The sequence below is a fragment of the Rhinatrema bivittatum genome, chromosome 4, assembly GCF_901001135.1.
Source record: "Rhinatrema bivittatum chromosome 4, aRhiBiv1.1, whole genome shotgun sequence".
NCBI lineage: Eukaryota > Metazoa > Chordata > Amphibia > Gymnophiona > Rhinatrematidae > Rhinatrema > Rhinatrema bivittatum.
The window spans coordinates 235,724,324-235,751,375 of NC_042618.1; the positions used below are offsets into that span (position 1 = coordinate 235,724,324).

At 44.8% G+C, this 27,052-nt stretch overlaps 1 protein-coding gene across 1 annotated transcript in view; it reads right to left on the bottom strand.

Annotated features, from left to right (window-relative positions):
* Window positions 1-2,115: 2,115 nt before the first annotated feature.
* B4GALNT3 (beta-1,4-N-acetyl-galactosaminyltransferase 3) overlaps window positions 2,116-27,052 on the bottom strand; it is a 397,614-nt gene continuing 372,677 nt past the window's right edge. The window contains exons 17-20 of the mRNA XM_029599934.1: window positions 24,821-24,893; window positions 23,726-23,879; window positions 11,491-11,617; window positions 2,116-3,720 (exon numbers count right to left, since the gene is read on the bottom strand). Of these exons, the coding sequence (XP_029455794.1) occupies window positions 3,612-3,720; window positions 11,491-11,617; window positions 23,726-23,879; window positions 24,821-24,893 (463 nt within the window). The 3' untranslated portion in view covers window positions 2,116-3,611. The remainder of the gene's footprint in view (window positions 3,721-11,490; window positions 11,618-23,725; window positions 23,880-24,820; window positions 24,894-27,052) is intronic.

The following is a 27,052-nucleotide window of genomic DNA, read 5'->3' on the forward strand; positions in this document are numbered from 1 at the left end:
CCTCACTGCACTCCAGCTGATCCTCTCTCAACATCAACTTCTACCCCTTCCAAAAGATCTCATCTCTTAAATTGCAACCCTCCAGCTGATCTCCTTCTGTCTCCCAACTCCTCTCAACTCCCCAGCTCACCCCTCTTTCTTTCATCTCTTCAGACCTTTTTGCATCCCTCCAGCTGATCATCTCTCACTCCAAGCCATTCTTATAACTCCCAACTGATCTTCTGTCAACCTCTCATTCTCACTTCATCCCCTCCTCACTTTCATTCCCTGTCCCTATCTCCCCAGAGCCTCACCTTCTCCTTTCCAACCCTTCTCTCACAACCACCCAGCTAATCTCCTCTCATACCCCAGCACCTTTCTTACATTCCCCAGTTGATCTATTACCCTTCTTTCACCTTCCACAGTCAATCCAGCTGATCCAACCCTGAAACAGCTCCTGCATCTGATCCTTCCCTTCAAACAGTCCCTTCTCTAAACATCACCCTGGACAAGGGACAACAGCATCATTTTCCTTTGGGCCCTGCTTCAAAGTTAGATGACAACTGGTGAGACGTGAGGATGGAGCAACATTTTTCTCTTAGCTAGGTTCAATAGCGGATGAGAAGCCGTGACAGCTCTTCCCTCCCCTCGCCTTGGGGTTGGTCCCAAGTCCAACTGTGATCTGCAAGCAGCAGCATTAGTAATGAGTCAGCACGGGGCATGTGAGAGCCAATGCAAGATCCCAATCCCTCTTCTTGATTCAGGCAACATACTCCTAGGGTTACTTACTTCATCAACAGGTGTAATAAGAAATAAAATTCAAAACACAACATAAGTTTCTGACTTACAATAGGCAGGAGGAAAACAAACAAAACAGCCATGCAGGCTTCCCACACCAGGTAAGTGAAGTGTGAGATCCCAGCAGTTCAATAAGCTTCAGCACAGCCTTTATCAGACCCAGCCCTATAGGATAGGAAGATCATTGTGCCAGCAGAGAACTCTCTGCTGGCTAACACCTAAAACAGGTGTGTTAGAAGGGAAGATTTATTGCCGGGCCAATGCACCCTCAGCTGACCGTGGCCCAACCCAGCACACTTGAACAATAACAGTACTACTGCTTCTCATTTTTCCACCATCAACATAGCTCAACTAGGAGTCAAGCTTCCCATACCTAGGGTGATGGTTTAGTACCCTGGTGCCTTACATTACCATAGAAACTCATGTAAGGTTGGAGCCACTGTATAGCCTGTGAGTGCATGCTGGTGCACAGGCTCCATGCTTACTTCCATTACTAATGCTGTTGCTTCTGGGACCTGAGGAGTTCTATCATTTGAGGCACTTGTGACCCCAGCTGAAGGTTGAGTGACCCCATCTGGGGTCCCAATCCATAGCTTTGGAAGCCCTGCTCTACACCCCGTCAGGCCTGATTTTTACTTGGGTATAAAATGGATTGTGTTCTATCCCAATAGGCTGGCAATGTTCAAAACCTATACTGTAGTGTACCCTCAAAGGTTCAATAGGCTGGCAATGTTCAAAACCTATACTGTAGTGTACCCTCAAAGGTATGACATCAAAATATTCTTAAACTGAAAAATGTAAAGCCCACATTGCCAAACCTCATGCTATCACTGGACAATGGCAACTACACCAATGCAATGCTTTGTGGTTTTGTCATACCTAGCACCTAAATCTTGAAGTTTAATGAGGCAGTTTGTAAAATGTCTTTTCCTGCTACCTTTTAAAACTAAAGACACAAAGGACTAGCTGACCAAGATAATGACTGCTTAGTGCTCACAGACAAGTACATGCCGCTCATTTCAATACTTCAATAAAAGAAAGGATATGCAAATAGCATTATTGCACTATGAAAGTAAAACTTGTCCTGTCTAGTGTTTTGAATTTCAGACCATTCAACAAGACGCTGTAGAGTCTGTCATGTTTACAAGGTAAGAATGCACCTGGGGCAACAGTGCCTTATTGCACAACAGCTGAGACCTAATTGTGAAAGTATGATCTTTGCAAGACAATCCTGCAGTACATTTAACCTATACAGAGTGGAGTGAAGGGTGGTGACTGCATCAAAGCCTTTAGGTAGCATTGTGAAAAAGAATCAGACCCTGAGAATATACTCAATGCTTTTTTTTTTTTTTAAATAATGTTTTTAACAGTACCTAGATTTTGGTATGAGGGTCTCCATCCTTGGATACTGTCCTACTTGACCTTCCCTGTAATGGGGTCCTGCTCTTGTCTCTACTGTAGGAGTAAGGCTGTAAGAGGCAATCTGTAAACCTGGACGTGCAATGGGGAGCAGCAGCCAGGGACAAAATCAGAGACCTTGTGGAGCTCGGAAACCACAACTGAATCTGCTGTAATTCACAGAGAACACAAGATATTATTATTGACTTCATTCTACCCCCAAAAAAAACCGATGTCCTTGCGACAAGTAGGGAAATGAATGGTCCAGCCTAGAAATTATGACAGAAGTGTCCATGTAAGATAAAACACAAATGAAACTAGGGTAACATTTGAAACATGTGGTATCCAAACTGTCTAATGACAAAAATACACTCACTTCACTCACATATGTAGCATTCATCAGAGCCCAGTCAATGACAGAGGGTCTGTGAAAAATAATTTTCTATGCATTACCCTACATATTTTTAATGACACAAGGCTCTGGGCCTACTGCTGTATTAAAATGGCCCCCAGACTACTTGATTTTTATTTTCCTAATATAAATTAATGCATCTCAGGACCAACACCCAGAATTAAGAAACAAAGAATCATTAAGACCTGACCCTTTTCTTCCTTTAATGCCCTTGAAATATGTGAACTGTAGCATTGCCACCCTTAAGTACTCAACATTCTCCTTCACTTTCTTTGATACTTAGACATATTACACAGATGCAGCATGGTTGGAAACCTGAGTATCCTGCCCAGAGACAAATACCTTTAAATGTCTTCTGCACAGAGATGTGTGTAGAGTATTTACAAGAGATCTTTGTAAGGACAATCAGCATTTTATCATTCTTTCTTTGCAGCATGCCATGTGGCTGCAGATACTTCTGTCAGATCTAGCACCTTCAGTTTGTCCTCCTTAGGTCCACTGAGTTTTCCGGTTCCTGTTTGTGCCCAGGGAGGACACAATTACAGGACACCACACCTGCTTAAGGTCTTCTGGCAGCAAAGTTTTCTGCAGCAGCAGAAGGCCAACAGATCTGAACTTTCAGATTCTAACTCAGGCGCAAACAGATGCACAGCAAATCCATGTTCTAGAAGGAGGACAGGTTTTACCATTTTGGACAGAAAAAAACCTAGCAAAAGATTTTTTTTTATAAAGTCATTTTTTTTTTCTGTTGATAGGCTGTACCTTCTTTGGTTCCAGCAGCCAATTGCACATTTACATGTAGTTCTGGTGGAAGAACTTTAAAAGAGACCACATATAAATAACCTGCTGCTATGAAGCATGCAGTGTTTGTTTCTCTCTCTTTTTCCACATATAACTTTTGGTTTTATACCTTTGCCTGTGTGCTTCTGAAATACAGATAGCTTTGGGGCGAGAGAGAGTACAAGACACTGACGGCATGCCTGGATACTGGTGTAGATGAGTCCGCTGGGCACCCTTCAGCCTTTTACAATGTTCCTGGCTGGCGTCTGTTCCACATGCCTCGCTTTGAGTGAAAGTAATGGAAAAAGTTCCTCAGAGACAGTCGCTCCACCTCCAAGCCAGCCTGCACAATCCTGGAAATGAAGGATGTGTACAAAGGTCAAGGGGGTTGAAAGAAACGTAAAAAAGCTGTAATAGCAGAGCATGAGAGGAACAGAACTCACAAGAAGCTTTAAGGGTACACATTCGATAACTTACAGCAGAGAAAAAAAAACCAACCTGCCATATGACTCAAAAATAAAATCTATACTTTCTGATGAATTCAAAATTCCTAAAACATTTATTTAAAAGTTAAATATGCTGTGGCATCCTGGTTAGGGCTAGCACCAATGACAGGTTTAGGATTTTGGACCCTCTAGGCACTATTGATGCTATCACCCTCATCATCCCCCTCCTGTGGCAGCTCAGGGATAGATCCTGTCACAAAAATTAAAAAATTAAGAAGCAAATTGGCAAACATTTCCATCTTTTATATTACATTATACAAATAAAGTAATTTTAGACGCATTATTAATATCATTTATTTTATTTTTATTGGGTGAAGAAAAGTGATCTCAAGTATCACTATAGGGAAGAGACCACAGGAATAGGGAGAGGAAGGGAGGAGGATCAGGAAAGGGGTGAGGAGAAAGGGAGAGGCATATTCTTTCACAGCGGAAGGGGAGGGGGCATTAGGAAGGACAGGGGAGTGGGTTGCAGGATCTGGGGAGAAGGGAGAGGTAGAAAGGAAGGAAGGGAGGTTCCAGGATCTGGGGAGAGAGGTTCCAAGATCAAGGGAGAGAGGTTGTAAATAGTAGTGGGGGGGAGAGAAGAGGTGGAAGATTTTGCCTACTATGCTCCAGTCTTGCTCCTCTTTGCATCCCCCTCCCTTACATCCTACCCAATATCACACACACACACACACACACACACACACTCACTCACACTCACACTTACACACACACACTCACACACTCACACTCACACTTACACACACACTTGGCATCACCCCCTTCCCTCTCACACACCAACACTGCCCCCTACCCTTGTTCCCCTCTCTTACACAGACAGTCATACGCCATCCCAGCTATTCCCCCTCTCAACTCCAATGATCTCTGCTCAGTCCCTCTAATCTCCCCAAAATGATCTTCCTTTGCTCTGGATGCTGCAGGCCCTCCTGGTCCCTGCATGCTGCCTGGCGGGAAGGGGCTGGTTCAGGAAACAGAGGGCTCTTCTCTGCTGAGTGAGAATCAGCCCAGCTGAATATAAAGATGTGCAGCCAGAAAAGTTTTGTTTTCTTTTTCAGTTTGTTTCACTTTTAAAACATTTTTTTTTCATTTTTGTTCAATTTTCATTTTTATTTAGTTCGCCCTAAATAAAAACGAAAAATTTAACAAGAAAAGAAAAACTGAATTCAAGGAATGCACATCCCCATAGCTGAAAGACAGCAAATCTTCAGCCAGGCGGCTGCCCCCCTAGATTTCTGCTGCCTTAGGCAGAGGCAGGGGTGGTAACTTTCATACCGGAGTGTGGGCGCACATGTTTGTCGACCTGCATCCAGGGACGCGGCTATTTTATAAAATTCACACTCGTGCCTGGCCGTACACACATATGCTCAATTTTAAGTGGGCGCGCACCTGTGCACACAAATCCCACTTCTACTGCATAAGTGGGGGGACTTTAATAGGGATGCGCGCTGACACCATTGTCAGTTTTCCCAGTTCATTCCCAGTTCATCCAGTTAAGGAACAGGTCTTCCAAATCCCCCTTGGTTTAATAGCCTTCCTTCCCCTTGTTAGCCCCCAACCCTCAAAACCCCGCTGATCTGCCTAGATATTTTGTTTTATTACTTACACGTCATCCGGCGCAGAAGTAAAGTTACGCAGCAGGGGACCCCCGGCACACGCGCCGGATCGTGCAAGTATTTACGTGCAAATTCCAGGTTAAATTCCTGGAGTGCTCATGCACCGCCCAGACCATGCCCGTGCCCTGCCCCTTTCTGATATGTGCACATAGCGGCATTTACACGTGTATCTGGGCAGCTTTTAAAATCCAGTCGGCACCGGTGTGCCCAGCATTTGCGCATCCCCTAATTTCGGTGCGCGTCAGGCTTTTAAAATTCATCTTTTTAGCGTGCCGACAAACCCAGGTTTGGCTACCACGTATCCTGACAGTATTCTTTTGCGCTTGCTCACTTCATCAAAAGGACTGAGCACAAATGGTAACCTCCTCTATTTCTCTAGCCCACAGCCTGTCAAATCATTATACATATTAAGCCTTTCAACTATTAGAGGTGTGCACTGAGCATGTTTTTGTTTTTCATTTCATTTATTTTTTTTTCATTTAGTTTCTTGTTTGTTTCATTTTAAAGAAACAAAATGAAACAAGAAAAATTAAAACTATCAGGTTCAGATGGAAACCCGCAACCCCTGCCACCAAGGACTTGAATAAAAGACCCCCCTAGGCTCGGTACCAGCCCTCTCTGGCTGCCCTATGCTCCCTCCCGTCACACCTCTTTACCCCGTTTCTGGGTTTAAATGGGGCAGGAGCGATCCTAAGTCGCTCCTGCCCCACCAATGCTATTTTTCAAAATGGCACTAGCTTTCCTGAAGTGGAGGGAAGTGGCAGTGGAGCGGAAGAAGCAGCACCCCTACCTCACTGGGTCAGGAGTTGATGGCGTTGGGAGGCAGGCACTGTACCAACCTTCTTTCCATCACATCTAGAACTTTTTTTTTTTTTTTTAAGAAAATCACTCCTGAGAGAGCTCTCAGAGCATCCTTCCTCTGGCAGCTGGCCGGTGCGCACAAGATACGCCTGCCAATGGCAGGCGTAAATGCTTGATATAAGGTAGGGGGGGATTTAGGTAGGGCTGGGGGGTGGGTTAGATAGGGGAAGGGAGGGGAAGGTGGGGGGGGGGAAAGGAAGAAAAGTTCCCTCCGTGGCTGCTCCGATTTCAGAGCGGCCTCGGAGGGAACGGGGAACACCATCTGGGCTCCCCTAGGGCTCGGCGCACGCAAGGTGCACAAGTGTGCACCCCCTTGCGCGCTCCGACCCTGGATTTTATAACATGTGCCCCGCAGTGCACACATGTTATAAAATCAGGTGCACATTTGTGCGCGCTGGGTAGCGCGCACAAACGTACCCCGCGCGCGCTTCTTTAAAAATCTACCCCTCTGTTCCCTACAGATAGGAGGGGGAACAAGAGAGGAGAAGGGGCTGGATTAGGGCGGATCCTTCTCTGCTTTGCACTGGGCTCTGTCCTCTCCAAGCTCACATCCACCCCCATCCAGTTCCTTGCATGCGACTTGGGAGGGGAGGGGCTGGATTAGGAAGCAGAGGGCTGATCTCTGCTGCCTGAGATTTGGGGCATTGACCAATAGAGTAATTAGAACAGAGTCTTTTGTGCTTATGCCCAAAGGTAAAAGCAGCCTTGCTGATGCCGCCTTCTTGGGCTTGACCCCAGGGCAGCTGTCCCCCCCCCCCCCCCCCTTAGTCCCAGCTCTGTGTTAAGGATATGTACTGCACCTGGTAATTAAAAAATCAGCTCTAAAAAAGTGTAGTCAAATGGTAGTTAAGTAAAAAAGTGAGCTAAAATAGTAATTAACTTTTTACTACCATTTTAATTTCAGTAGTTAGAGGTGGAAATTAAATTTTACACACACTTGAGATGACTGACTTACATAAAAATTAGAAGCATTATGGACGGGGGAGTCCCTCATACTGAGATGTCCGAGTCTGGGGCCCCACACCAGAGTCCCACTTTAGAGGACATCACAATCCATCCTACTCCAGCCTCCCTATCCACAAGGCCCCCTAACGCATCCCCCTCACTCAACCCACCCACTCACTTATCCCCTCCAACCAATCAGCATACCCAACCACTTATCCCCCAAACCTGACAGACCTCACTATTGCCCCCCAACTCTCTAATGCATCCCACTAGGACTAGAGTAGGGGGTGAGTTAAGGGACTTAGGGGGAGGGGAGTTATGGTGGAATGGTGGAGGACTGGAGTAGGGGAACCTTTCAGTGGATGGGATACGTTAGAGCAGCGGTTCTCAACTGGTGCGGGCTTAAAATGCTGGTAGCCCGGGTGGAACGTGGCAGGAGAGCTGGAGTCAGCGGCACCAGCATGGTCTCTTCTTCCCTTTCCCCATGGCCCGGAAGAGGAAGTGGTATGCAGTGGCCGCACGCGCAGGAAGAAGAGACCATGCTAGTGTGTGCAGCATCGGCCCAAAGAAGAGAAGCGCAGCCTGAAGAAAAGCAGTGCAGTGCGGAGCAAAAGAGGAACAAACTCATCCCCCGCGACCGATGGGACTCCTTTCTTGAGACCACGAGGGCTGGAAGTGAAGGAGGCTGCTGCCGCTGCTAGTTCGATGGGGGGAGAGAGAGAGTGAGTGCGTGAGCAAGCTTATGGTTTGAGATCCTATGTGTCTCAGACAGAATGTTTGTAATTGTGTGATTGAAAATCTCTTTGTGTGAAAGAGAGTATGTGTGTGTGATTGAGAGCCTGTGTGTGAATGAGATCCTTTGGTTGTGAGAGAGTTAGCATGAATGTAAGTGTATGACTGAGAACCTGTATATGTGAGAGAATCATGTGTATGTATGATTAAGAGCCTGTGCGTATAAGTAAGAGAGAGAGCATGTGTGTCTGTGTGTGACTGAGAGCCGGTGTAGGTGAAAGAGCACGTGAGTATGTGATTGAGAGCCTGTGTGTATGTGAGAGAAAGAGAGAGCATGTATGAAAGTGAGAGAAAGAGAGAGCATGTGTGTAAATGTGTGATTGAAAGCCTGTATGTGTGTAAGTGTGAAAAGACAGAAAGCATGTGTGTAAATGAGTGATTAAGAGTCTATATAAGTCAGAGAGAAAAAAGCATGTGTATATGTGTTTCATTGAAAGCCTGTGTGAGAGACAAAGCTTATGTGTGACAGAGAGAGGAGAAAGCTGCAAGCAAACCACCCCTTCTCTTGCGAATTCAAAACAATCTCAGGGCACTTGGATATCAAACGTTCCCAGGTATGCAGAGCAAAGCATTTTTTTTCATTATTGAATCTTTGTGTTTGCTATTTTGAAATATTTTATTGGTATCTAAAATTTTTTATGAGTTTTTAATTATTGGATATTCCATTCAACAGCTATTTTGAAATCTGTTCTTTTTGTTGGTATGGTTTTATTACTATTGATTTTATATTTCTTGATTTGTTTTAAAAACTAATGAATTTCTCTTTTTCCTTTCTGGCTTGTTGCAGTTTCCAGTTCAGTTTTTGTCTGCATGCTTCTAGTTATGCATTTTGGTCTCTTTATTCTTTGTTAGATGAGGGTCAGCACATGTGATTCAGGTGAGGTTCTCTGCTGGCATGTAGTTTCTGTGTAGGGCTCTATGGCAGCCTGGTTTGGTCTGTTTTCCTAATAGGAGGTGCATTAGTATCTTAAGGCCTGGTGTAATATTTTCAGTGATGCCTTTTCTTAGGTAAGGTGGTTACTGTTTAAGTGCTGGAAATTGGTGTTTTGGTGTGGGATGTTTACTATTTATGCAATTTCTGTTCAGACAAAGTACTTGTCTTTCCCTAGTGTCATTCTTAACAATAAAAATAAAACTGGATCTTCATTTTTTTATTTCTGCCGTGAATTGTAATGAGCAGTGTGTCACACATGTGAGCATGGTCTGTCAGGTGTGTCACGATGGGAAAATGTTTGAGAACCACTGGGTTAGAGGTGTGGATTCGGGCTTCCTGAATGCTGGAGGTCCTGGACTCTGGCTTCCGAGTTATGAGGGCCCCAGACTCAGGTTTTCCACTGTAGGGGCATGGGCTTTCCAGTGATGGGATCCTGAATTCAGAATTCCTGTTTGCTAGGGCCATGGATTTGAACGTCCTGGTTGTGGTATCCAAACTTGGTCTTCCCAGACTGGAGAGCCTAAATTGTTTTGTAATTCAATGGTTAGAGGTACAAATTAAACTTAACTTCTATCTCTAACTGAAGTGAAAACAGTAGTAAGGTAAAAGGTTAACTATCGTTTTAGTTCACTTTATCTCTTTTTTTTTTTTTACTTTACTACCATTTTACCCAATTGTATGTTTTGTGTAACTTCCTTTTACTTGTATTGAATAAATAGAAATTAAAACTTTACTTCTCCTCAAGGGGTGAAGTAAAACAATAAGCAACAAAAGCAAAGTAAAAAAGTGTGCAATGCAGGTCATTAGCATGCATTTGCATGGAAAGTGCACTAAAATTAGGACACTTTCTAAGTTCCTGATTAGGATACATTTTTTGTGCACTAAAACCCTCATGACATGGGAAGTAATTTTAACATACAAAAAATATGCACTAAACCTGAAGTAAAGCAGTGAGCTCCGCCTACTGCACTTCATTTCATTGGTGCCTTAGTACTGGACTTTCTGTATGAGGCTCTGCTCTGCCACCCACTGGCAGAACACAAACACTACACTTGCACTCTCTAGTGGAACATTCTCTGCTCCAGGGAATATGTTTACTGCAGAGAGAAATGACAAAGGAAGGCAGAGATAAGGTAAAAGAAAAAAAATACAAGGGAAAAGAAAATATAGAAACTAAAAGTAAGAAGAAAGGGTGAGAATAAAACAGTAGAAAAGAAAATTAGGACAGAATAAATGGAAGGGGAATAAGTTAGAAAGAGATAGGAAAAGGAGGAGGGGATAAAAGGAGAACTCATGGAAGGAAAAAGCAAAGAAAGAAAGAGATGGAAACAGAGTAAACAACACTTAAGAAGAAAGGAAACAAGTAAAGAATTGTTGAGCAATTCCTATGAGTGCTGTTTTTCTAAAAAAATTTTTTTCAGTATTTTCAATTTTGGAATAGATTTATAAGCTTTATAGGAAAACATAATTTCAGTTTCTAGCTTGCATATAGATATACCTAGCCTGAAAAATTGGTCGCTGTAGGTTGAATGGTTCGGTAGATAATGCGTACACAGACAGACAGACAGACAAAGTAAATCCATAAATGCTTTTTCTTTTAGAAAAATAAGTGCTACAAAAGAGAAAGCATGCAGAACAAAAAGGGAGGAATACAGAGGTAAACGCATGCATGCAGAAAAGGCAAAGGGGGACTGTATACTTTCTCCGAGTGAGGAGAGGCAGAAGGTCCGGTTATTCAGAGGTTAGGGTCTGCACATGTTGCTGTGAGGTTTGGTTGCTACGGAGCTGGAACCAAGGTCAGCTGAGATTAGAGGAGGGATGCCCTGGTTGGTGAACTAACTCAAGAACAAAGGGAAAGACAAAAGCTCCTGAGGGATAGCTTCCAGGATAGCCTCCAAAATCCTACTCCTAAGGAGCCGGATTAGTTGCAGGACCAATCAAAAAGAGCTGCTGGGAGCAAAGAAATGTTCCCGGTAATTTGAAGGCCACTCAGCTTTCTTGCCATGGAGCCTTAATTTAAAAAAGAAAAAAAAAATTCCCTTGATCTTGAGTTTGAGTCTGGGTTTTGGCTGAGCTAGCCTAGCTCTGCTCCTGGCTCGCATGGGGACATGGCTTCCTCTTCTGTGGACTTTAATAAACCTTGATTCTGAACTCAAACTATTGCTTCACAGGTGCTAAGCTCACAGCTGACCTGTTTTCCTTGCTGTTTGTGCAAGCTTCAAAGTAAAGGCCTAAACTTGTACCTGATCTGCTTGTCTGTTTCCTCTGTTAGCAGTGCATAAGTACACCCCGCCAGGGACCTAACAGTTGATTACAGGAAGACAGAATACAGAAAGACTTCCCCTGAAGCTTGCAGGGCAAACAGATACAAAGTGATGTCAGCTAGCATGCCATGACTGCCATCATGCTAGACTGAGTAACAGAGCAGAGGCACTAAAGGGAACAGAATACAGCTTATAAGTCAAATACCTGTCGAGTAGTTCCCAGTCTTCTCCTCCCCAGCGGTCCCGGAACTCTCTGGTGTTCATTCCCCCAATCATATCCAAGTCTGCTTTATAGATACCCAGAAGACCAAATCCGTTCACCTCCCAGTAACCTGCAGATGAAAATAAAGAAGGAAAACCAAATTGTGTGTTGTCTAAGGAAGTGGAAAGGTGGTTCCAAGACAGTTTTTACTGGCTTGTCACTAAAACAACCTGGCCTTTTCCAGGGTTAGGTAATTTGAGTAATTATTTTTAGCTTTTCCAGGAATGGGAATGAGTGGAGTTTTAAGGTTGAAAATAACATGCAAAGCAGAAGTAAAGTGGCCATGCTTTTTCATTCTTTGCATTGATATACCCTTACTTTTTCCTGCTTTCAGAATCGCCTCATATAAGGATGACATTTCGAGATAAGTCAACGTCATTAGACAGGAACACAGATGCAGAACTCATCCATTTTTATTTTACAAACATATAAGTACATTTTCAAAGGTATGCCATGTGTTAAAATGCCTTGTACGCATGAACGTTGGACGTACGTATGTTGTACAAATGATTTTTACATGCGTACTGGGTGCTCGTGCGGGACAGTAAGCATGAACAAAGTGGGTGTGTTTGGCCATATCGGGGGTGTGGTTTAGAGGGTCACAAGTACTTTGTTATTTTATAAAGAATGTACATTTGAACATTACTAGAAATGCATGAACACTTTTACACCTACATAACACACCAATTTCAAACTTAGGGGGGGGGGGTCATTTATCAAGCTGTTATATTTTACTGCAGGAGGGGCAAAATATCATGGGGGAGTGTTCCTGTGAAATTTTGACCCTCTTGAGGGAAATATCACATTGATTTTTCCGCGATATTTTTTATTGAGAAAAAAAAATTATCGCACAGAAAGGCTCACTAATGCACAGGGCTGCCCTTGTCTTAAATGCCCACGTGGCCAGAAACCTTCCAAAACTCCCTCCCAGGGGGTCTGAGAAGACCTCTGCCCATTTGGCTGCTGCCTGATGAAGTGGCCCAGCAGGCCCAGAAGATTAAAAAAATGTAAAAAATAATAGCACGGAGACTTCCCTGCTGCCTTCCCGTACCCCTCCTCTTTCTTCAAAATTACCCCATATCTACCTCTCCCTGTATTCAAACCCCACCCAAGTAGCCCAACCCAACCCTCCCCAAACATAAACCTTGTCACTGATAGTCTAGGGTCCCCCCACACCCTTACATAGAATATAGACCCTGGTGATCTAGGGGGACCTGCAAACCCCCGTTACCTAAGAAATCAATCCATGGTAGTCCAGTGGCAGCACACAGCACCCTGTAGCTCCAGGCTGGTTAACATATTTTCCAAAATGGCGCAGACTGGCTTTCTTAGGTAAGAGGTGGGTCAGGGGTCCTCCCTAGACCACTAAGGTCTATTTTCTATGTAAGGGAGGTGGAAGAGGTGGGAGGCCACTAGACTACCAAGCATTAGGGTTTATGTTGTGAGGCTGGGGTGGGGGGAGGCCTGCTACTTGGTGGATTGTTGGGATATGGGGCCATCTTTGGTTTGGGCAGAGGTAATCTGGAATAAAGGGGAGGGGCTTGGGAAGGAGGCAGGGCATCACGTACAACATTACATTTAATTTTTTAGATTATTTTGAGCTTGGATCGCCTCGACAGGTGGTGAGGAGTGGGTGGGGGGCACACAAGACCACCCAAGCTGATTTTTGAATGGTGGGTGGGGAGTTAATTTTAAATCTTTTTTTTATTATACTATTCAATAATATAAAACAGAAACAATATAACATGAGGCAGGGAAATGGTGGATTCTTCCATATCCCTGCCGAACCCTGTTGCACAAAAACCTCATATACCCAGAGGATATCTATTTCCCCTCTTCCCACCCTCCAAAGGCAAATGGCAGATATGACCAGTATTTGTCAGGAAAACAGTTCTAGCTCAGGCACGCCTAAGTAACTGATCACAGAAATTATGCAAAACTATTGAGAATCATGCTTCTTGCTCTATGTGACAAGGATTGCAGGTAAGGATCCCAAATATGCAAAAAATCTCTCCTTTTCTAGTAGATATCTATTTTTTTTCCATATACTGCTCACAGATCACATCTGATGTAATTGGTTTTTCCATTGAGTTCAGGATCAGTGGGTCCTCTGCCAACCAACAATGCAGAATGGTTTTCTTCGCCTGAAGGAGAGCTTTACTTATCCATTGCTTAACATACTTATTACATAAAACAGTACCTTTCAAGCTATGAAACTGAATTATGTTAGTATCCAAAGGTAATGATAGTCCAGTTAAAGAAGCTATAGAGCCAACCACATTCTGCCAAAAGTCTCTTATCTTGGAACAGTACCAGAATTGAGGTCCTAAGGTTCCATCTGCTAAATTACATTTAACATATTTATCTGTATTTGAAATCTTATTCACAAAGGCAAGCTTTTGTGAGAAGTGAAAATGCATTAGAAATAGGTGGGAAAGGAGTTATTTTTGGGACATGTGTCCTTTTAAGAACACTCCTGGGAACATAGGGATGTGCATTAGTGTTTTATCTACAATTCCTAAATTTGCATTACAATAACATGGCTTACGTTTTTTTCTTTAGGAAAGCCATGCTAACATAGACTTTTTAGTCCTGGTATTTGGTGTGCTGGTTTCTTCTGGTGAGTGAACAGGGCTTCTAGCTATGTGGGAGGGGGGGGAGGGGCTAACTGGGAAATCATTATCTTTGCCCAGAAGTGTGTATGGCTCCAATGTTTTTTTGTCAGGTTTGTCCTTCTGTCTGATGCTAGGTTTGCTTCTGCCCTATGGGGGAATCGTGCTATGAATGGCACATTTTTTATAGTATGAGTATGTGTGTGTGTGTGTGTGTATGTGTATGTGTGTGTGTCTGGTGTGTACAGCTACCTTGGGGTAGGTGTATGTGTCACTGGGGCTAACTGGGGGTATATGTATGTGGCATTGGGACTAACTGGAGTGGAAGTGAACTGATGTTGAACATGAGTATTATAAAGATATGTATACTCATAGCATAACATTTGAGGAGGGAGAGAGATTGGAGGAGGAGGAGGAGGAGGTGGTATCCTTTACAGAGAGCACAAAGGACCAGGGCACAGTTTTCAGATCTGTCAGAGGAGCAAGTCTTGCACACATTCAGCTTCAGGAAGGAAACCATACTATATTTATGCCAGCAATTAAAGTAGGAGCTGCACCATTTTACATGGAAAGGTCTCACTAGTACACCTCAAAGTCTTTTTTTTTGGCCACCAGCACCGTTCAGGCACCTCTACGGGTCATGGCTCTGGAATACGCCAGTCAGCTACCTCCATATGTATTGATCAGTATCTGGCCGAATTTCTCAGGAAAACACATTTTTATATATTTTTCCATCACAGAAGACAGCAACAACAAATAATCAATGATTTCTACCAAACGGAATGTTTCCCCTCTGTTCTGTGGGCTATTGATTGCACTCACATCCCTATAAGGGCACCTGTGGACAATGAGGCTACTTTCCGCAACCATTTCTACTCCTTCAACATGTAGGTGATCTGCAATGCCTTGGGGATCATGTGGACGTGCCTAGGTTTTGAGGATCCTGCCATGATGCTTACAATCCTCTCATATTCAGGAATTCATGACCACTTCCAGGAAGGTCTCATCACTAGGGGTTGGCTTCTAGACAGGTATGCTGCTATCACCACATGCACACAGCACCTAACCTCTGCCCTTTTCTCTTCCTCTGTCTCTAGGAGGTCTTACTGCTTTAGCTCCGGAAGCTCTCTCCAATCTCTACCAGGGGGCAACCCCGCTGCCTACCAGCTTGAATTATCTCACTCTGCTCTTCTCTGCCTTCTCCCTTATAGGTGAAAGAGGATATTCACTCAAAACTTGATTCATGATCTTGCTGGTTACCCACAGACTACAGCAGATGTCCGCCACAACAGGGCTCACCAGCAGACCAGGGCAGTCATTGAGAGAATCTTTGACCTATTCAAAACATGTTTCTGCTGGCTGGACAACTCAACAAAAGTCTATGAAATCTTTCTAACATGCTGTCTGCTTCATAACCAGTCAAAAGAGGAGGCCTGCCTCCTCCAGAGGGACAAGATGATCATCTTACAGAGCCCAATGATGAAGAAGAGGAGGAAGAGAAGGCATATGACTAGAAAGAGTAGGAACTGAAAGAGATACATTGCCAGACTCACCAGTAGACTGTAAAGGAAGGGAACACTGATACAAAGAAATGTTCAAAGTGAAGGTGCATGTATTTACAAGACAAAGGTGATATGTGCATAGTTAACAATTTAGTTTTTCCTGGGTCGTCCTCTCCTTTTGGGGGTGATGACTCTAGTCCCTTGGACTGCCCAAGTCTAGAGCTTCAGTCACTAGTCACAGTGCCTTTGGAAGCTATGGACATTGAAAGTGACTAGGAGTGATAGTTGAAAGAGGGCTCTTGAAGGGAGAAGAGCTCCCGAATATAAATATTTGGGAAGCCAGAGGATGAAGGTCTATCAGCTCTGGTGTGCCTCTCCTCTTCAGCTGGTGTACATGATGAGATCATTCCTGTGTCAGCCAAGAGGAATGTCCCCACCTGTATCATCTGAGGGGGTAGCCTTCCTCTAAGGAGGTGGAGACATTGGTAGAGGAGGCATCCTTTGAGGAGGAGGAGCCAACATCATTGGTGTTGGACACACAGTGGGAGCCTCCCACCAGGCTGATTAAAATACAGCAGGCAGAGGAGCATATCATGGTGACGGTGGTGCAAATGCAGGGGGAGGCTGCATCCAGGGGCCCTGTAGCTGTAAGGAATCAGTCCATGCTGGCTACAGGTGGCATGGAGGCATCTGCTGGAGCAACTCCCTTCAGAAAGAAGTCATGGACTGCAATTCCTTTCACATCATCCAGCCAAGACCCTGTATTTCCCTACACCTTGCATCTCTTCCTTCACCGCTTCCTTGAGGCCCTGTATGTCCTGCCTCAGGCCTACCAGCAGGTCTGCCACTATCATTTTTGAGCAGCATGTGGCTCTTGGCTAGAGTACAAGGCAACTCATCAGCTCATAAAGAAAAGCTGGCCCCTTCCCTTTCTCTGCCTTCCCCCTAATCCACATCTTGTTCCAAGACATCCGGAGTAAATGGTTCTCTGTAGGCTGGCAAGGGCTCATCCTGCGACAAAGGCTGGGTGTGCTCATCTGGTTCCACATTCCTCTCAGGTTCCTCTCTATCTGCCGCCAATTCCACAGAGTCCTGCTCTTCTGACCCAATATGTGCTTCAGGATTGTCCTGCAGCACTTGTGCACTTGACCTCAGCCCATCAGAATCATCTTGTGTGGCATCACTTGCATGAAGGTGAAATACACAAACTATCACTACTGACTCTTTCTATGTGGCCTTCACTCTTCTCTACCACTGGACCTTCCTTACAGGCAAGGAGAACAGCTAAATGGGTCACACTCTACAGCCTCCAGCAACTCCAGAAACATCTAATCTAATATATTCCTTTGGGTCTCAACGCTATCCTAATGCACTTTTTTTTACCTACATGTGTGGACAGAAATAGGACTTTCAGTTAGGTGTTGCTTATTATTGCAGCCCCTATCAGCCTTTTGGACTATTAATGATCTCTCTCTCTCTCTCTCCATATATACATATATATATATATATATATATATATATAAACTTTATAATAGTTAGTACATGCAAGAACCTTATTTATTTATTTAAAGTATTTATATGCCTTTCTCACAAAGACTGCTCACCTTGTTGCCCTTGAGAACGTGAGATATCTAGCTCACTAACCCCTCTCACGGCAGCCTCAGATAGTCCATCCTTCAGCTTGGGTGAAGGTTACAGCTGATGGTCCCCCCTGCTCTCATTCTGGCCTGTTTGTTCTTGACGTTGCACCTAAGGACTTTTCACTTATTACTGAGGTATTACGCACTTCTGCTACTGTGGAAAACAGTATTCATTCTACGGTGGATTTTTTACCATGTCTGCTCTTCTATAGAATCCCATTTTTCTGGACTCCATCCCATACACAGTGTTCTGGACCTTCATGACTTCCATGACAACTAATACACCTACCATGACTGGAAGTTAGGCTTCCTATGTAGGGGGTCCCCTTCTTCCAGACCTGGTGCAGTTGGGAAGGTAGGCTGAGACCTGCCTTATTATATACCCACATTTGCACATAAAGGTGGTATAAATATGTATATAAAGGGTCAGTATTTATGCATATAAAATCTACGCACGTAATTTTATAAAATAGGTAGCAATTTTTGGCAAGGAACCTGTGCATGCATATATTTCTATTATATATGTGTGTACAGTGCCTTTTATAAGTGGTATATACATATTTTATCCTGATAATCAGTGCAGAGTTAGTCAATAAGCTCAGTAAGGATGTAAGGAAATCAAGGCATGTGTGGATGAATCACTATTTAACTGGAGCCTTCTCCTATTTTTTTATTGGCCTTAGCTATTCACCTATAGGTGGTAATTAACCAGAGAAGATGAGGCCCTTCAATCACCATTAAACACTATTCTTTATTAGTGTATGGGCCCCGTCTATTAGAAGACATCTGTGAATTTGTTTCTAGAGAGGGTCTCCTTTGCTGTACCTACCTACATACTATATTTAGTGTTATTTATGTCTGGATGAGAAGCAGCTGAGAGAACTAACAATTCAGACCCAGCTTCAGGTGATTTCAATTTAACTCTGAAAGGTTGCTTTGTATGGGTTCTTCATTATAAGGGTTATAAGCGGGTGAGGGGAAGAGGTAATGGTAACATTTAGAAGTCCCTGATAACTTGCAGCTGGGAACTTTAATGAGAAAACCCTCAAATACTCCTTATATCTATGTGTTTTGTAAAAGACAGGGGCCCAGGGGAAACTTCTGTACAGACAGGCTGACCACAATCGGTATGCAGGGCTTCCAGAGAAATAAGCGTTGGCATGAAGATGAAGGGATTCCAAGCTGGGAGCCTTGTGGAGGTTAGCTGACCCCCTATAGGGGAGGGATCCAGTGTAAGCAGAGAAATGATGAGCAATGGGCCTGTAACTATATCAGACATCTGTTGAACTTCAGGTTGGCCTTCATTGCCATGGGGTAAAACTGACTTTGTGCCTGATTACTTTCATTAACGTAACTAGTTTTGGGGAGAAAAAAGTGAATGATTAGAACTTGATGCAGACAGCTTCTGTTGAAATGAGCTTCTACCTCCACCTCTATATGACACCTCTATATGTCCTGGGGACAGGGCCTCGCTTTAAATAGGAAGCTCAAGTGTTGTCATCAAGGCGCACTGCGGAGGGAATTCCCATCGCGGACCCTTTAAAGGGCCACAGGATCTGCACGTGCGCACGCCTAGGGGCATGATCTTGGCACGGGAGGACGCCGAGGCCCTGCGCAATGCTTTCAGGGTGGCCTGGGAGGTCAAAGGCTCAGAAGAGGCGGACGCCACCGCGGAGTGCCGGGGATGGCAGTGACTGGCTGCGGCAGTGGGGATGCCGGACTGGGACCTGTCGGAATGCGGGCCAGGTGAACAATATAGCCACTATCGACAGTGGCTATATTGATGTTGACACACTCCTCAGTCACCCAAATTCTAAGTATTGTTGATGACATATACTGAATGAAGTTTTCTCCATTAATGGTGCTACGTGGCATGGCAACAGTAACAAAGATAAAAAATTATGATACTTGAGGTCACAAGTTTTAAGTTAATGAACAATACTGTGACTTCAGCCCTGCAGGCATAACACATGTCCTGCTTAAATTGATTGCCCCTGAGGCAGCTCTATACACTAGAGTGAAACTCGGCCAGAGTCGGGCACGTTTTAATAAAGGGCTTTTTACATCATCTGATTCTTGTTTTCTTCACTGTTACGCAGCCAACTGGAGCGGCTTCCGCTTTGCTTTTTGGTTAACTAGCTTAAGGACAGAGAGTATATACTGAGTGATGTTTTTAATAATTTAAGTGCAATATTGAGAAATATAACAAAAGAATCTGTTGTATTTTAATTGATGTGCAATATTTAATGTTTATATGTATTGATATTGTTGGTATGCATGAGAGAATGAATAGTTGTTATATGTAATGTGATGTATTGTATGTATAAACTATATCTATGTTTTTTTAAAAAATAGTTGTAATGAATAAAGGTTTGTAAGATGTCACACGGGTATGTTGTTTGATATATTTGAGATAATATAACCCATGAATGGAAGGCTAGACTGCTCAAAGAGGCATTTCTCTAGTTTGGCATAGAGATGATGGTCCCTGAGTCGCTGGAGAATGGTCTGGACGTGGGAGCGATGGGACTCCAGATCCTTGGAGAAGATTAATATGTCGTCCAAATACACTATGACAAATGAGTACAGGAGGTCTCGGAAGATCTCATTTATCATCCACTGGAAGATGGCAGGAGCATTGCATAGCCCGAAAAGCATTACTACAAACTCGTAGTGTCCATCCCATGTGTTAAACGCGGTCTTCCATATGTCTTCAGGCTGAATCCGGACTAAGTTATAAGCTCCATGTAGGTCTAACTTGGTGACGATTTGAGCCCCTTGCAGCCGATCAAAGAGCTCACTGATGAGCGGTAATGGGTACCAGTCCTTACAGGTAACGGTATTCAGACCCCTGTAATCAATACAGGGCCCCAGGCTCCCATCCTTTTTCTTTACAAAAAAGAACCCGGCGCACGCCGTGGAGGTAGAAGGTCTTATAAACCCCTTGGCTAAGTTTTCTTTAATATATGCAGACATCGCCTGGGTCTCCGGGAGTGAGAGAGGGTAAGTTCTGCCCTTGGGTGATGTGGAGCCGGGTAAGAGTTCTATAGGGCAGTTGAACTTCTGGAGCGGGGGCAAGATATTGGCCTTCTGTTTGGAAAATACATCCTGATATTCCATGTAAGGAGTAGGTAACCCAGAAAGGGTTGTGGAAATTAGTACTGGTATGGACGGGGTACCCACCGTAAACAATGGGTTTGGCATCAAGGATCCCACTGGGTAAGTTGAAGCAACTGCCAGTCGAAATGGGGTGAATGTAATTGAAGCCATGGGAGACCAAGGACTATGGGATATACTGACCGTTTCAGGATCAGGAGGGTGATTTCCTCTTCATGGAGGGTCCCCACGGTTAGTCGAATAGCCAGAATACGGTGAGTGATACGGTCAGGTAGAGGTTCTCCGTGGATGGAGGCAATGCGCAATGGTACCTCCAGTGGTTGAGTGGGAATCTGTAGGAGAGTGACTACCTCTTCAAGGATGAGATTCCCACCGGCCCCAGTGTCCACAAGGGTGGTGGGTAGCGAAGGAATGTGCCTCCCTGAGGAGGGAGACAGGCAGCAAAAGTTGGGGGCCAGAAACTATAGCACCCAAGCTCGGGACCCCCACTGGGCTCAGGCTTTGGAGTTTCCCAGATGCACCAGACAGGTCTGGATGAGATGGCCCGAACCCCCACAGTAGAGGCAGAGACCAGACTTCCTTTTTCGGAGGCGTTCCTCGGGAGTAAGCGACTGCGGTTTATCTGCATTGGTTCTTCCGGGGTTTGAGGACCCACCGGTAATGCCTTTAACTTGGGGCTCGCAGACCGGGGTGGTCGCAGGGCTGGAGGTCGGAAAGCCTTTACTTCCCGGTGCCATTCCCAGAGACGGTGGTCTATCTGCCCTACCAGAGAGATAAGATCTTCCAAAGACGATGGGATCTCTCAGGTGGCCAATTCGTCTTTCAGAACAGGTGACAGCCCCTCGACATAGAGTGCCTGCAGGCAGTCTTCCTGCCGTCCCAACTCCATTGCCAGAGTTCTGAAGTCCACAGTATATTCAGAGATCAAGTGTGACCCCTGGTGGAGGTGGAGCAGATGGTGGCTGGCGACTGCCTGTCGGCCTGGGTCCTTGAAGGTACGTCGGAATGCTGAGATAAATTGAGGAAGCTGCTGCAGTATTGAGTCGGAATGCTCCCAAAGCGGGGAGGCCCATGCCAGGGCCTTCCCTTCCAAACGAGATAGGATGAACGTGATCTTGGTCACTTCATCGGGAAAGAGAGAAGGTTGCAGTGAGAACTGCATGTAGCATTGATTGATAAAACCTTGACAGAGATGAGGATCCCCATTGAAACGGGGAGGAGCTGGGAGGGCCAGCAATGCCCGAGAGGGCGATGAGGCAGAGGATGAGCTGAGGGCGAGAGCCCCTGGGTTGGCCATAGTGGATTCTTTGAGTTGAGAATGCAGTCTTTTCACTGAGGTGGCCAATGCTTCAATGAATTGTTGCTGCTCCCGGAAGCAGGTAGTCAGACCCAGAATAACCTGCAAGGCAGAGGCTCCACCGAGTCCATGGCCTTGGCAACCTGTTGTGATGGAGGTGAACCCTTGGCTTGGTGCAGGATTGGTACGGCCCTCTGGTCGGACCCAGAGAGTGCCTGCCACCAGGAGGCGGAGCACACAAGGAGACAGAGGCTAGCTGGAGCTTCACCAATAGCAATCTGGGGTTTCTGCAAGTTGAGCCCTTGGATACCCAGACTCCCTGGGCTTAGGTAGGCCTCTGAGGGTCTCCCTGAGAAGTAGCGGAGAGGTGTGCCCACCACAAGCAAAGGTACGTGGCTGATGAGGCAAGGATGAACTAGACCCAAACAAGGATCATCGGAGACCTCTGGAAGGAAACAGGAAATGAAAGTCATCCGGGTGAGATAGGCAGCGCATATTGGTCTAGTGGACGAAGGCTGCGGGCAGCTTCCAAGCAGGCTGGTTTGGTGGTCACAGGAGGAGACAACAGAGTATCTGAGTGGAGTGCAAGGGTCAAAGCCAGGGTATCCATCTGAGTGTGGTCAGCCAAAGCAAGGGTCAGTTCCAAGATCAGTCCGAGCGTAGTCAAAGGCAAGCAAAGGTCAGTTCCAGGCAGCGGTCAAGCATAGACAAAAGGCAGGCAAGGGTCAGTTCCAAGCAGTGATCAAACATGGTCAGGCAAGCAGAAGTCAGGTCCAGGCAGCGGTCAAACGTGGTCAAGCAAGCAGAGGTCAGTACTGTGAATCAGTCTGAGAAGGTACTACGAGAGGAGGAACGTGGAGCAGGAAACAAGACAGACACTGGGACACAGAGAGGACCTCGGGAACACGGGAACGCAGGAGCACTGGAACAACACAGGAACACAAGAACACTGGAACAGAGACCGGATCAAGGAACGCAGGATCAACACAGGATCAAGGAACGTAGGATGGCAACTAGCTACACCAGAGGTGTCGACCCAATTGCCAAGGCGAGGTCCTGGGGACAGGGCCTCGCTTTAAATAGGAAGCTCAAGTGTTGTCATCAGGGCGCGCCGCTGAGGGAGTTCCCATCACAGACCCTTTAAAGGGCTGTGGGATCCACGTGCATGCACGCCTAGGGCCATGGTCTCGGCACGGGAGGATGCCGAGGCCCTGCACAATGCTTGCAGGGTGGCCTGGGAGGTCGAAGGCTCAGAAGAGGCAGATGACGCCGACACGGAGCACCGGGGACGGCAGTGACTGGCTGCGGCAGTGGGGGACGCCAGACTGGGGCCTGTCGGAGCGCGGGTCAGGCAAGCAGGGCCGTCAGCGGTGGGGCCACAGACGGGACATGCAACACCAACCCCCTATCTCCACCCTCACCTACCCATCGATCTTCCTATTTCCTATAAAATACTTACCCTGTGGGAGTAGGATGCTGTATGATTAAACTCTGTTATCAGGCCTAATCAGAACAGCTGCAGGTCCAATTGTTCCGGCAAGACTGGAAGACTCCCCGGATACGGAACAGCTGCTCCTTGTCCCTTACCACCAGAGATGCCATCCTGACCATGTTCCTGGTGTGAAGTTAGGTTGTCTTACCAGGGGGCGCCATTTTGGAATGAGTCCACTTCAGCAAAACCGAAAGTTCATGCATACTTCTAAAGATTCAGAGCATGTGCGTAGAACTGCATGCACTGTAAAGTACACGTGTACATAAGGGGGTGTGGATACACATATTTTAGAACCTGTGCAGATGGATCCATGCAAATTCTAAAATACTATATCAGATCTGCATGGACTCATATACATGCATATATAGGCTTGTACTGAGTTATTTGAAAGTTATTCTCCCTATATGGTCAATGAACATTTTTTGAACTGTACAAATCAAGTGTTATATATTAGATGTCTGTGATGCCTGTATGTCCTAATCTCCTAGTTTTGAACAATTGACTTGCATTTATCTTACCTCGAGGTTCACATGGAGATGCGCCACAGTGCAGTCTCAGGACCATGGGTGCAAAGGCCATCTTCCCCTCTACACAGTGTTTTCTGATTGAGTCAATGATACCATACGGAAAGTGGATATGGAGGTCACATAAAAAAATTATGCTGTGTTGATCCTGCGACAAATGAGGAATCCATCAGTAAAATCAACTCTCGCTTTCCCTGGAATGCAGATCTTTTTAAACTATGATCACTCTGGGAGTATGAAAAGTTATTCTCTATCTATCTGATGCACCAGGAGATAAAGTGACTTGCCCAAGGTCACGAGAAACGTCATTGGGAGGTGCAGGATTTGAACGCTGGTTTTTTGATTCCCAGCCCATTACACCAGTCACTGTGTCAGTTTCTCTCTCAAGACAATGGGCACATTATCATTTGAGATTGTTGACTTGGGAAATTAGGTGTGGCTCTGTTTCATTCTTTAAAAAGGAGTTGGACTTAGTTAATTCAGGATCAGTGGTATAGAATTCTTTGAAGTTTGTAGAGTGATTGGATTGCATCCTTTGGATAGTGCTGGATTTGAATCCACAGGGCAGCTGATCTGTGTCCACTGTGGGCCTAAAAGCCAATTTTCAAAGGGAAACTCCCAGAGGAATTTCCCTTTGAAAACTCTGTCGTGGGCCAGTGCAGTGGGAATTCTTTACCCAGCAAACTCTGTAGATGCAAAGTATGCAGGGTAAAAACTGATGGGAGTATCAAAATGAAATCCCTGTGTATAATTTACCAGGCCCTCCCCAAGCCTGCCTCTTGGCACTGCCCCTTTTCTCTGTGGGGAAAGTATGCACGCTATGGACAACGTGCACGTTTTACACCATGTGGGGGAGGCAATGTTCAAAGGTTCTCTTTTATGTTTAGCCATGGAAACCTCTTTAAAAATCGCCCTCTCTGATTATAAGCTCTTGTTGAACCAGTATGTCATTTAATATGCTGTACATCATTCCTGGTTTAGAGCAATAAATAAAGGCTGAAGTAAATTGCCAGTTGTTCATTTAAGAATGATATGATATGGTATGTTTTCCAGCTTAGTGTATTAAGGTCCTAACTTTTGCAGACTCACCTTGACAAGGTCTATCCCAGCCTGTAGACCTGCTGAACGCTCAAAGTTCCCTTTCAAGCTCATGTATTGGTAACTGTAGGAAAGACAAAGACACAATTATTTTTCAAAGAATTAAATTGCTCTTTAAGACACTGCTATTTAGCTTCCTTGACTACTACTCCAGTGCTGTCTGTGTAGAAAGGAGGATAGATACAGCGGGAAGAAAAAAGCAGGAACAGTAAGACTTAAAAAAGAGAAAAGACAGTAAAAGGGAAGGATGGATGAAGGGAGAAAAGGAGAAACCAATAAAATCAAGACTTGAGGAACAAGGGAGGACAGAAAGTAAAGCAACAAGCAGAAATGTAAAATCAACTCACCCAAATTCAAGACTTAAGAAAAAATATTTGTTGATGTCAGCCAGGAAAAATAATTACATCTTTGGTTATATGTGCTCTATATACCCAAGAAAAAAACAAACCTTAATCTTACTTTTATGCGAGTTGTTGGACTGGCCCAGCCTCTAGACAGAGCAGAACATTGGGACTGATGCAAAAAGATGAGCCCCAAAACTGCACTGAAATTCAGCGCACAAACTACGGTAATCTTTTTTAAACTAGTGGTGTAGTAAGCTAATGTTATGCTAATGCAGCGAGAGTTAAAAAATGAATACAAACCAGAAAATGTACACACAGAAAGGTTCAGTGCACAGAAAAACAAGTTTATGCACACAAATCACGTTCTCCATGCATAAAATAAGATTTATGTGCAGAAAAATGGTTTCTTCCCAGAAAGCAGCTTCTGCCTGTAGACTGACACTAGCGATGGAACCTTTACTCCACTTTGCACTAGGAGTTTGATTTCCAGCACTAAGAAAACAGGAGGTAAGTCAGTGCACCTCTCTGCATTGGGGAATAATACTTAATGCCATCATTAGCATGCAGTTTCCATTTGCGGGTGCTGACTTAAATGCACAGAGGTTGCATGCACTTTATTTTGTCTGCAAAATTCCTTGTTGCATTGGCAATAGAGTTTGTGCATAAAAAATGTGTACACAACTAAGGGTTAACCTGTATGATATTCTGAGCACACCTTGTTTGCATCAAACACATGATCAGGCTCATTCTACTATGTCTGAACCTCGTTATCTCTTTTGAGAAATGCAGAGCCTCCTTCATGATATCACCAACGTGATTTGGAGTATAATGATCTGTATGTAATGTTCAGCCAGGGGCTGTGTTAATAAAGTTGTCAACAAAGTTTTTCAAGCACCAGAAGACATTCTGGGAAAATAATAAAGACATTCACTGTTCCTGTTAACATTGTGTGGTCATGTCTTGCTGGAATGGAGCCTAACTCTACCTAACTAATTAGTACAAAACTATCTATAACAGGACATGGTGGCAGAAGTTGAAAACTCAGGTAAGCCAGACAGCCTCACAACCAGTTTTCAGCCTGAAGTGAGCCTTTCATGGCAAAGCTTGACCATCCTGCAGGCCTCAGCTTTGCCAATCTGGTATCCTGGCCCGACCAGTGCCAGTGGTTTGCTGGGTACAGAATGGCAAGAAAGCTGTACATGGAGATGGTGTACGTGTGCACACTCATTTACACTGAGGGGTCCAGAGCTGAACACGTCTTTCAAGCTGAGGGAAACAGAATAGGTATAAGAATGTTCTGGAAAAGTATGAAGCGTACTTTATCCCCAAGTGCAATGTAATGTATGAGAGGTCAAGATTCTACCAGCAATCTCAGCTCAAAGGAGGAACTGGTGGAAACTTTGATTAGTCAGCTGTGTGAGCTGGTTGAACATTGACTTTGGAGCCTCTAAAGAGGAACAGATCCACACAGGCTGGTGACTGGAATTCAGGACAAAGGTATGAAGTATGCAGAAATACTTTCACTGTTCACAGTCATAGAGATGACTAGGAACTCTTACACTATGAGAAAGTAACTGCTTTCCCTAGTCTTTTCTTTCAAAGCAAATGCAGTTGTGAGACTTTCTTCAATAGATATCATTCAGGAAAACTGCTACTGAATCTCTCATTCAAGGACACCTGGATTGCATCAAAACAGATGGCAAGAGACTAGGATAGGACAATGTGCTCTTATATGCTCCAGACCTCAGACGGTCCTTTCACCAAGCTTAATTGATGGCATATCCACCACCATCACGGATGAAGCAGATGCTGCACTGATCCACGAAACAGTACCAAACCCATCAAGGTCCTTGGAGTCTTAATACAGTAGTGACTTGCA